The sequence below is a fragment of the Phyllostomus discolor genome, chromosome 3, assembly GCF_004126475.2.
Source record: "Phyllostomus discolor isolate MPI-MPIP mPhyDis1 chromosome 3, mPhyDis1.pri.v3, whole genome shotgun sequence".
In the NCBI taxonomy this organism is placed as follows: domain Eukaryota; kingdom Metazoa; phylum Chordata; class Mammalia; order Chiroptera; family Phyllostomidae; genus Phyllostomus; species Phyllostomus discolor.
The window spans coordinates 66,880,527-66,893,133 of record NC_040905.2 but is presented as its reverse complement, the minus strand read 5'-3'; the positions used below and the strand labels follow the sequence as shown (position 1 = coordinate 66,893,133).

General features: G+C 37.0%; 1 protein-coding gene across 1 annotated transcript in view; it reads left to right on the top strand.

The window, feature by feature from the left end:
* Window positions 1–858: 858 nt before the first annotated feature.
* SLCO4C1 (solute carrier organic anion transporter family member 4C1) overlaps window positions 859–12,607 on the top strand; it is a 59,158-nt gene continuing 47,409 nt past the window's right edge. Inside the window, 2 exon segments of the mRNA XM_028518161.2 lie at window positions 859–1,254; window positions 4,912–5,175. Of these exon segments, the coding sequence (XP_028373962.1) occupies window positions 924–1,254; window positions 4,912–5,175 (595 nt within the window). The 5' untranslated portion in view covers window positions 859–923.

The following is a 12,607-nucleotide window of genomic DNA, read 5'->3' as shown; positions in this document are numbered from 1 at the left end:
TGTTTCAGTTTTTATGCATACTGTGTCCCCAGATCTTAGAACAATGTTTGGTGTCTGGGAAATAAATATTTTTCCATGAATGAATAAATTGTAACTACTATCATAAATGGTGTACAGTCCTTCAGAGTGTTTTTCCTACTTATTCCCCAGGTAGAAATTATTTATGATTATTAACACTGTAGATTTTACGTCTGCAATATACTGCAGAAAAAATATTACATACATGCTTTTCCAGTTTCGTAATTTCTATTCCTTCAGTTTTGGGGAAGTAGAATCAAAAAGGTTAGATATAAAAAGATATTTATATGTTTTGATGTGGGGCGGGAGGAGCAGGCGGCAGGAGGTAGGGATTCCCTTTTTTAAGGAAGGTGGCAGGTAAAATTCTCACCATGACGTTCATGGAATGCAAAATATTGTACCTACTATGGCTGCTAGATTCTTTGAGTCCAGACCTAGGCTGGTTTGGTAAACAGCTAAGGAAGAAAATGGTATTTTCTTGAACGACATCCTGATGCAACTCCTGCCAGCACCCAAGGGGAGCTTAGTGATCACCAGACTCCCACGAAGTCTATTTGGTTCCCAGTCTTGGGTTCCGGAAGGAGAGTGGCGGGCTGGAGTCCCAACGCAGGAGCCCTGCCCTCTCCACCTGGTGGCGGCTGGGCGGCACGCCCACTCCGTCGCGTTCCGGGTGGCCCCAGCGGCGACAGGTGAGGCGTGGGAGCGCCAACTCCAGCTCCGTGGCCGCCAGGCGGCGAGCTCCCGCAGGAGGGTGGCAACCCGAGAACTGGAAGGCAGGGAGGGTGGAGTCTCCCCGCGGGGGGCGCTGCTACCTGCCGTGGGGAGGAGCCACTGCGGGACCTGTTTGTTTGGGGTGTTTTTTTTCCTGCTCGGATGCGCCGGAGACCTCAGAACCCATCCGAACCATGAAGGGTCTCAAAGGCATTGAGAACCCAGCTTTCCTCGACTCCAGCCCAGACACCCCGCGCCGTTTCCTGGCTTCGCCCTCGCACATCGCGGTCTCTGCCTCGTCCGCCAGCACCCAGAGAGAGGACTCCCCGACACACCAGCCCCCGGAGCCCCAGAAACCACCTCTGCCTACAGCAACTGCCCCCGACTCCCGGGAGCGGACCAGGCCGGAGTCCGAGTTTGAGGAGGGGCCCTGCGGATGGGGGAACTTCCAACCCCAGTGTCTCCAGCTGTGCAACACACCCCAGGGCTTTCTGATTCACTACTGCCTTTTGGCCCTCACGCAAGGTACTGTCCAGCGCCGGCTGGTGAGCAGAGGAAGCGGAGGGGCGGGGAGGGCTGGAGGCTTGTGGGAGCGTGAGGGCAGGTGCGCAGGGGGCCAGGTGCACTAGGGGCCAGTGGTCCACGAGCCCTGCTGGGCGGCCCCGACAGCAGACTTGTAAGCGCTCACACCCACGTTAACCAACTAGGGTCAGACTTCCACATTTTAGCTTCTCCTTTATAGCAAAAACTATATAAAGCTTGCCAAACAGCCTTTTCTCTCGGGTGCCCTACCTCACTTTAGCTGATTTCAGTACCTTTAGGGAAGATCGAAACTACCGGAGTCTTCCAGTGGGAACAGGGAGCCCTGGGGAATGCATTATACACGACAAAAGCATGTATTTTTGATAAGCCCCCCAAGTGAAGGAATTTTTTTTTACAGTTTCTGGAATGGAAGGATTAATTAATACATTTGCTGATGAGGGTAGGGCGACTCTCAAAGGAGAAGCTTGTGGAGTACATATAATAGAAGTTAGATATAAGTATTCGTGTTTTGCGAGTACACTTAGTTTGAATTGTTTGTGGGCACGAGTGGAGTCCCGTACTGTTAGCTAAGGCTTGAGGCGTTGTTGAAGGTTGAGGTCTTTCAAATACTCGAGTTAGGCGGTATTTGTTTTTTTCAAGCGTTTCTTTTACTTTCTCTTGGGAGTTACTGATAAAGTCCAAGTTTATACCCTCAGGAGTTTGCAATCTAAGCTTTGTTTGGAGGGGGGAGTAGTACGTAGGGCATGAGAGAATGGCCCTAGGGAAGAAAGCATAGGTAGAAAGTTGAAGCTGCGTGGAGGTGGTGCGTCTAATGCAGGGGGTGAAAGAATGGGAAATTACACTAACACCAACGGGACAAATTGCGGAGAGGTATATAATGGTGTGGAGCACCTTAAAGGACTTATTGAAGGTTAATTAGAATTTAAGTCATAGTTTTAAAATTTTTTGTAAGTAGGCAAGCAAGGACTGATTGAAAGAAATGCCATCCAAGAAACACTGGGGGAGGAGTTGGAAATTACTCATTTCTAAGATCAACAGAATATATATATAAATATATCCTACCTGTTCTTGCCTTTGCCCCTCTGTCTCAAAAGAACTCCATGTCCCTTGTTTTGCACTACTAGGTGCTAAGTGTTTGTTGATTGCACTTTGGACTAACTGCAGCCCTTCTACTAAGGGCAGTTTTGTGTTGAAGAGTTATTTTCTTTCCACCTTTCTTGTCTGCATCAAAGTTTACCTTCTCTCAGTTTCTCGATCTTAGTTGTCTAAAATCCATGATTGTGAAGCATCTCAGAGTCAAAGGGTTGGAAAGTTCAAAGTAGCTGGACACCAAAAACACTCTTGTGTTTTGTGTTAAAATGAATTCTGAAATTTCTGTATTATTCCAGATGTCATTTTACATTTAATATACCATTTTAAAGATGGTTATCAAATATTATTGGCACTCTTAAAAAAATGATTAGCCTGGAGCTCCATCTACCCAGAAGTCTCCAGTTTAAAAAGCATAATCTGAGATAAAAGTGGCCCACCATTCTTGTTTCAGCTTAAGTTTGCATGACTGAATTTATTACCATATGTTTCTCAAGCATGATCCTTGGGAAGACCACTTCCATGGAATATTAATAGGTGTTTTACTGGGGAGAACCCCAACACTTGTCAAGTGAGTTATTTAACTCAACTCTGAGTTAATTTCTCTGAGATAACAGAATTTCTCTGAGAACTTAACTTCCCAATGTGCCTCTTATCTTCATGCGTTTATGGTAGAGCGATATATTATGCAGTATTCTGTGGAATTTCTTTCCTTTTTTTTTTCTTAAAGCAGAGTTCTTGGAACTTCTGTAGCACAGAGTTCACATTGGACATGATTAAAGTATTGTACTTCTGCAAGAGTTTGCAAATTTACTTTTTCAGAAAAGCTTTACTGTAAAAGTCAGTCATTCTAATGACTGACTTTTCATCAGTGTGGCAAATGTTTTGAGAAGTTGATTTTTGGATGATGAAGTTTTCATATTCTCAGATAACCTTAGCTCCTTATAAATATGTCATTCCTAGGTATTTTAGATATTTTTTTTCTACATTGAAATCTTAGGAATTATAAATTGACTTATAGACTTATTAAACTGGCATAAAAGTAAAAATTATTTTAGGACTTTTAAAACTCATTATATTAATTTTCTTGAAATATATTTCCAGTTATAGTCTTGACAAAGCAAAATTTAAAGAAATTGTAGAGATCATGGCTTGTGTACACTCTTTCTATTAGTTAATAAATGAAAACAATTTATTGTATTCTCTAAAGTAAAAGGGCTGGCCAAAAAGTTCTTTTGTTTTTTTTTTCCATAAGATGGCCCTGGTAGTGCTTAGGTGTGTTTAACTGCATTCAACAATTGTGTTAGATTGTATTGTGACAGCTGTTGTATCAGCATGCATTTAAAAAAAACATCAAAATTGGTGAATTTCTGTGTGGCCATTTTAATATTGAAGGTAGAAGAAAATAACTAACATTTTCAGCATACTATGGTTTATCATTTTTAGGAAGGTAAAAATGCAACTGAAACAAAAAATAAGGTTTGTGCAGTGGATGGAGAAGGTGTCGTGACTGATTGAACATGTGAAAAGTGGTTTGCGAAGTTTTATGCTAGAGATTTCTTGCTGGACAATGATCAGTTGAAGTTGATAGCGATCTAACCTGAATTGACAACAAGCAACATTTCACCAAGTGGGAGATAGCCAACATACTCAAGATATCAAAATCAATAAAGTTATTGGTGAACATGAAAAATGTGTCTTACTTTACAGAAAAAATATGCAAACTTTTTGGCCACCCCAATAAATAAAAACTTTGTAATTTCATCAGATGCATTTTCTTTTTAATTTATAGTAATGTTTAAACTGTAAATTGAATCTATATTTGGACAGGATATTTTTTTCAGTCAAAATTGGATTTTCAGCTTTTCCTTGTTTATATTATAGTTCTCTGTCATAGTTATAATAAGCAGATGAAGTGTAAGTTTGTTTTTCCTTCTACTTTGCCTATGATTTAAAACGCCAGTGGTTGAAGTAAGGCTCTTAATTTATGTTCACTTTCTCTCCAGGACCTTTAACTTTAGTGTCCATAAGAGTGTTAAAGAAAGAAAAATGACTTGAGAGTTCAATTTTAACTTTCTTAAGACTAAGTCAAGAATCACTTGTTATAGGTAAATATGTTTAAGGATTGAGCAACTTGCGAAGTGATTGAACTTTACTCAGATGACCTCTGGAATCAGTGGCACTTTCTGTACTCTTCTGAATGAGGTCAATGAGAGTATGTTACACTTAGAAACTCAACTGGCCTTACAAGACCTTCTTTACCAGTCTGACTTTTGGATTACCATTTAAATAAAAATGAAGATAGCTACAGTGTAGGATGTGATAAGCATCAATTTTATTTAACACCTGAAAATTCACAAGTGTGCAATTAAAAAGGAAACTGATTTGTAAGGAGGTATGTTTGGGTTGCCTACCTTTGAAATTTTGAGTCTTTTAAAACTGGTGCACTTAAAAGTATCAAAGGAAACAACCAAACTTTAGTACATTGTGTTAATAATCATGATCTACATGGCAAAATTGTAATAATGCACATATTTTTTTTCTTTTTAGGTGTTGTAGTAAATGGCTTAGTAAATATTAGCATTTCCACTATTGAGAAGCGCTATGACATGAAGAGTTCCCTGACAGGCCTGATATCTTCAAGCTATGATATCGCATTCTGTTTGTTGTCTTTATTTGTATCATATATCGGTGAAAGAGGACACAAACCAAGATGGCTTGCATTTGCTTCCTTTATGATAGGACTGGGAGCCCTTGTATTTTCATTGCCAAAATTTTTTAGTGGAAAATATCAATTAGGGTCCCCTTATGAAGGTAAGTTTCTGTTGTGTTTTTTATTGTTTTTACTTTAAGAAGTAACATGAAACTAGGCCACTAACTATATATTGCAATTCTCTTGTACAGGTAAGTTAGGGTAAGGTCTCTTCCACTGCTCACTGTTTTGTTCTGATGTGAATTTTGTGAAGTAGATTACAGAGGCAGATTATGCGTTAGCAATCCAAAGTTTTAATCCTCTGATAGTCATTCCCCATATTATACATAGTCCTCCTCAAAAAGTGATAGATAACCTGTTTTCCTTTGAGGTTGTGACCTCACTGGAATTCTAAGATGGATCATTTTTCCCTTTTCAGTTTTATTTGCTATGGTTACAGCTCTACCTCAGGACTTGTTGATTCCTGATGTGAGATACAGACAGGTGAAATTTATAGAACTGAAGCTTTTCCTAAGAACTGAAGGACTTATCACTCTCCAGAGATACAGAACCTCCGGAGTTATCAAACATGTTGCTCCAGTTAGATAAAACAGCATTATTCAGAGGCTCAAACAAGAAATTTGATTATTTGTCTTCCTACTTCCTACCCCCAAAATATCATTTTTAATGGAAAAACAATTATGGTGGTAGGAGAGGAATGTGCTAATGAAAGTAGACCTTAATATTTCTCTTGTCCTTCCTGGGATTTTAAGAGCAGATATGAAATAAAATCAGAGAGCTACCAAATCAGAAGCTTTCAGGTCTAGGAAAGTGAAGAAAAGTCTTAGAGTAAGAAAAAAAGGAGAGTTGGGACCTGCTGCAATATACGCATTATTATTTTTTAAAGATTGTTTTTAGCTATTTTTAAGCAAAGGGGTAGGGAGAGATAAAGAGAGGGAGAGAAACATCAATGTGTGGTTGCTTTTGTGTGCCCCTTACTGGGGATCTGGCCGGCAACTCAGGCATGTGCCCTGGCTGGGAATCCAACCAGAGACTCTTGGGTTTGAAGGCTGGCACTCAGTCCACTGAGTCACACCAGCCAGGGTATAGGCATTATTTTTTGAAAGCTAAGATTGTTACTTTTATGAAAACTAATATTGAAAATTAATATTAAAGTATTAAAATTTCCCGGGACCAATTTCCCAATTATAGAATGATAAATAACAAAGTACTTTCAATAACAAAGTATATATTATGCAGCATGATTTTAGAAGTACTTTTTACATAAGCATACTTCATTTGGAAATAAAAATAGAATTTGCAAACATATGGACCAATAGTATGTTTTTAAAATGTGGTACAGTTTGGAATGAGTGAGATAAGGAGAATATGTTATCAGTGGAAAGAGTACTTATTTCGAGTCTAGTACATTTCCTAAGATTGGGTAAGATTTCATAAAGCCAACTTCACATAATTTCTCTGGGGTAGTTTTAAGAACAAGGCACACAGGCTTTTGTATAATACATTTGAAATCTTTAACAGTAAGGGAAAAATCTAAATTTTAGTGTGTCACACAAGAAACACAATACTGATTCTATGATAGCAAAAATGTTACTATGTTTATAGGATGTAAGAGGTAACCTTTGTGCTGAATCTAATTTCTCACTCTTGCAGTTTATCAAATGCCCTACTAGTTCATATAGTATACAGACTTTGGTAACAAATCTCTGACTGTCTCTAAAACATAATTGCCTATTCCATGACAAAAGACTGACCTATCCTTGGCAATCTTCTTGGCTTCATCTCTTGCCACACACCCATAAAGTTGCCGCCAATCAAATCAATTTATATTTCCCAAAGGGAAATGGCCACAGATTAAGGTGTGTGTGTGTGGCCTGAGCTGAAGCCAAGAAGATTGCTGAAGCCAGATGATAAACTTTTAGTACATTATTATATACTGTGCAATTTTTCACCACATTCTTACTGATATATATTTTTTTAATTTTAGTTGAAGTAGGTATTGGCTGATCTGTCAAATTTTTACTCTAAATTAAGACTCTTAATTTAAACAATAGCTTGTCTGTGGCAAATGAAAGCAAAAACTCAGGTTGCCCTTATGTTAGTCTGTCATTCATATAATAAGTATTTATTGATATGAACTATACATGTTGCTGGTAAAATAGTGAAACCATTAATACCATCTGGATTTTATGTACTAGAGTGAAAAAATTAAAATTAATAAATAAACAGCATAAAGATGCAGGTGAGTATATGAAGGGGACAGATATTATGAAGTAATACTGTACAAAAAGGAAAATACTTGTTGGTGGGCAAAGGGAAGGCTATTTTAATAATAACTGGATAATGAGGAGCTAGCCTTCGAAGATGATTTCCAGGGAAGAGAAAAACATGATCAAAGGCCTTGGAACAGGAAAGAGCTTGGCAGGTTTTAGGAACTGTCAGTTTTGCTTGGCATGATCAAAGCCAGGGAGAAGATGGCAGGAGATGAGCTTGGGAAGGCAGGTAGAGTTATGAGACATTTACATTCTGTAAGTGCATGGAAGGTGTGAAAGAGTTTTACATGGGAAAGTGCATGGTTTTATTTAAAATGATCATTTCGGCTTCTGTTGTTCTGAGGAATAAAGGCTACGTGGGAGGATATCAGGAGGTTCTTGCTGTTGTCCAGGTGAGACATAAAGGTGTTTGGGGCTGGGGTGGTAGCAGTAGAGACCTAGTGGAGTGACTGATTGCCATTGTATTTTAAAGGAAAAAGAGATAGGATTTTTAGTGGGTTGATTGTGAAGGAGTAATGATCAATAACTTCTTGATACTTGCCTTGATCAACTGGAGCCACTTACTACAATGTGGAAAACTAGGTAGAACAGAATCTGGAGTGAAATCAAGATCTCAGGTTTGGACTAAAGTTTGAATTGCGTATTATATATACAGTGTTGTAATATATATCTTTGAACATGTATGTTTATGTAAATGTGCAAGTCATTCTTTATTCTTCATTCCTAGAAGTGCAAATACTGGGTTTGAAGGGCTTCCTCATTCTAAGGTTTCATAGATAATGTCATGCTTTAGGAAGGATTATGGCAGGTATTCTCTCAGTCAATATATGAAAATGCCTTGTTGCTATTTTGAATTTTCACACTTTTCTTTTCCTGAAAAAATTTTTAATAGAAATAGTATTGTGGTGTGTTTTTGTGTATGGGTAGATGTTTACAATGTAGCAGATACAAAACTCAGGACTCAAATTGTATTACATATCTAAAGGAGCTCAGGCATTTAGAAGCATAAGGGATGTTAGAAATCATAAATCCCCTTTTCTACAGTGTAGAACCTTAGGACAAGAGGTGAAGTGACTTAGTATTGATTTCATAAATGGTCAATAACATCTAAATCTAGTTTTTATGTGTTATTTAATATTTTCCAAATTTTTGTTTATTATTCATAGTTGGTTTATATCAAATAATTTAAATATTTTTATTAATTTAAACCACTTCTTCCCCAGTTTCAAAATGCCAGTTATAATAGTCTGTGCTTTCTTTAAAACATAATAACTTGTCTGCTTAAGTGAATTAATCCAATTTTACAAACATAGGATCCTATAACCCAAAATATGAATTATTTAGTGTAGAAGAAAACTGAGGGTTTATGTGGTAAAAGGAAACAAATTAGTTGAAAACATCTTATGCATAAATTAGAAGCAAGGGAATGTACAATCTTCTCAGGTAAATAGCCTAAAGAGCATAACATTAAGAAATTATTTTACTAATTAAAATCATACATGTAATTTAATGTGAAACTGACACTGAGAGAATTAACATATTCCCTGAGTATTTTCTTTTGTAGCCACTATTTTTGAATTTGAGGGAAACCAAAGTCAAGGCTCAGTTTGGATGAGATAATCTCTGTAAGAAAAAGATTAAGGTAATATAGAAGTAAGCAAAATATGAAGTACAATGAGCATTATAATTTCCAAAGTGTGAGAACACAAAAGGAGGTTAGGACTTAGCAAAAGGTAGAAAGGTGTGTTTTGAAATGGTCTGAATTTTCTATTCTGTAAAAAATAAATTTGAGTGGGTTTGGGAAAGTATGTTTTAAAGGGAGTTTTTATGGACATAAGGGTTAGAAGTAACTATCCAGCTTTGAATGGAGATGAAAACATTTATCAGAGGGAAGTTTTGGTGGTTCTTACCAGATTCAAAAATGGGAAGAATTTAAACTAGAGAAATAAATGCTTTTAAGGGCTAATTTTTGTGTATGTTAACCTGAAAAATAAAAGGGTTATAAAACATTTTCAAGTAAATTTTATTTGACACTTTGCATGTATTTTAATGTAACACCATATTTTTATAAAATGTAGTAAATGAATCTTTATCACATAACATTTTGTTTTCATCCAAGCACTGTTTAATTCCTTTTGGATGATTGTTAATTTAATGTTGTTAAGCAAATAGTATTTTCTCTCTTTGAGGCTTTGGGTAGGAGCTTCTTAGTCCTTAGTAAATAATTGGAAGTTGTAGAGGGTAATTACTAAATCTAATAAAGTTTCTGTTTCCTTTGTTGACTAATATTTGGATAACTTTTCTTAAGTTTTATTTTCTTCTCTTTTCTATCCCTTTCTCACACAATAAAAGGTAGTTTGCAACATGTTTCATTTGCTTCAGTACTGAGTTTCTTATGTTGTAGATTCATAGGTCAGAGACAATTCTATACCAAAAAGACTTTGATTATGCAAGGTGACTACTTAAAAAACTTAAATTAGGAAAAGAATTGGAGTGGGACTCAAAGTTATACTAATTTTTAGTTACTGTTTTATCTTTTATTTTGTATGCATAAGGATTTTTTAAAACTATGAAATTCTTGCCTAGATCGGAGAAAATACAGTGCTGAGAATCTTAGTTTTTCAAGCACTAATTCAGTTCAGGGTTCAATAATTTTGCTTGTGTCTGAGTGTTCTTTCTTCTTGATATTGCTTCTTCCTCATGAAATCACTTTTATTTTTTTATATTTTAATTTTATTGTAACTGTCAAGCCATGGTCATTGACACCAACAGGAATCCCCAGTATGAGGTGCAGTGAAGACGGAAACTTTATTCAGTACAAAACATCTCAGGGGTGATACAGCATGGCTGTGGGACAGTTCAGTAGTGATGCAGCAGATCTGTGAGGTGGCCCTGGGGCTAGGCCCTTTCCAGCTAGGCAGTTCTGCTCTAATCTGCTTAGTTCCACTCTTCTCTGGTGGTTGGTATTTCAGCTCCAGCTGGAATCTGGAGATTCAGTCTTCAGTAAAAAAGGAAAGTGCATTCTCCAAGCTTATATAGATAGCAGTCCCACCCTTGGTCCCTAATTGGTTCATTCTCATGCAAATGAGGACTCCAAATCTCCCAGTTTGATTGGTCTGAAAAGCACTGTCCTGATTGGTCAGAGTGGAGCTACTCTGATTAGCCAGTGAAGATGGTGAAGATGGTGAAGCCTTGCTTTTATCATTTGAAACCAGATTCCAGGAACTTCTCAAGGGCTGGTTCAGATGTCAAAGACAAGGTGTAGGAAGGCAGTTCATAGCAGGGCTTTCTCTGAAGTAGAGTTTGTGTGAGAGGCTCTTGTTGAGAAATGGCTTCCAGGCTCTGTTTTTGTTCTTTTGGCTGTTATTCAGGTTGTTTTTAAAATTTAAGCCAAGTTAAGATATCAGCATCCCTTCTTAGTAGGTATTTTCTTTCTCAGAGCCTATATAATTGAAGTGAAAAAAAAGGAGAAGTGATTTCTTAGGTTAGAAAATGAAATGGTGTAATAGAACAAATTGTTCAGAAAGATTTTTATAGTTCACACACACAATAAAAGAGCTAGAGCTAATCAGTGCTCCAGATTAAATTATCATGGTTTTTAATATCAGAGGCACATCAATATTTCCCCAAATTCTTAGATAATGTAAATTACCCTCTGTGGTTGTTACTCTTATTTAAGGTCTACTGGAATTCCTTATTCAGTAAATCTGAAGTAGGGCTCAGGAATTTATATTTTTTAAAAATTACCCAGGTTATCTTATCAGTCCATTTTGGGAAAGACATGTCCAGTTTAATGTTTAATAATTTTATAAACTTTCAACTGTATGCAAAGAGAGAAAGGTTTTCTTCATTACAGGATTATTGCTTTATATTTCCTTTAAAATAGGAGTTTCACAATCATCATGAAATACTATGTACCTTAATGTAACCACTTTTGTTGAAATTCAAATGACCAAACTTCTGAAATAGAGGAAACTCACAGAGATAATAAGTAGAAAGCATGTGGAAATGAGAAATTAGCACAGACTCAATTTTGCTCATAGCTACAGTTTGCAGATAGGTAGACATCTTAAAAATCCATGACCTTGACAAGAGACTATGTCTCAGCATGTCCCAAAGAATGATCTGCAAAGCATAGTTTCTAAAGATATTAATAATATGTTTAAAATGTGTTCCATGTTTCAATGAATTTGGGGAGAAAAGGGAAAGTTAAAGAGGTGTCTCCATTGCATCACTGTAAAATGAATGCATTTTGTGAATCTTTAGCTAGGTAAATGATGTGTAGAGTTCTGAAATTAATAATGAAAGGACTCGGCTGTTATGCTGGTGCCCTTTTACCCTGCTTCCACTCCACATTTTTTTTCCAGATTAGTGTTGCATTGAATAGTCTTTGGGAAACTCTCTTTTGTGCTCTCTATGTCTAAGTACATGGTTTTTATTTTTTAAACATTTATTTATTTTTAGAGAGAGAGGAATAGAGGGGGAAAGAGAAAGAGAAACATCTATGTAAGAGAAACATGGATTGTTGCCTCTTGCAACACTCCCAACTGAGGACCTAGCCCCCACAGCTCAGGCATGTGCCCTGTCTGGGAATTGAACTGGTGACCTTTAGCTTTGTGGGACGACACCCAACCAACTGAGCCACACCAGTCAGGGCTAAGTACATGATTTTTAAAGTGCTTGTTGAATTTAGAAACATCATTATGGCTAGCACCTAGAACAGAATGTGATATATAGTAGGTGCTGAGGAAACATTTGTGGAGTTGTTAAATGAATTCATGAATGAGCAATCCCTTCAAAGGAGGCATATTGGGAACCTGAAGACTTGTTCTTCCACAGAAGGCATTAAGAATAGGTAATGGCAGATAAAAAGCTGTTTTAATTCTCTGTTCACATATTCCATAAACTTGGCCTAAAGTATAATGGGGCATTTTCCTCTTTTGGCCACTGAATTTGGGAAGAAATGTATTATCAGAGGCAAAACATTTTTTACCATTAATGATCTTTTGTGGTAGATTTGGGATCTGAAAATTTTACAGTATGAAAAAGGAAGCTAAAATGAGAAGCATATTCAGAAAATAGTAGCTTTTGGTTTTGTCTTACTTGTTAAAATATTGGTTTCAGTATGTATCTACTGCACTATTGTACTTCTAAGGTGGTACTCAATGTCAGGATTATTTTTTGATAGACAATCAGTAGTGATTATCCTTATTTATCTTAATGTATATAGCAAAAGGAATGCTTTGACAGGGCATTCAAG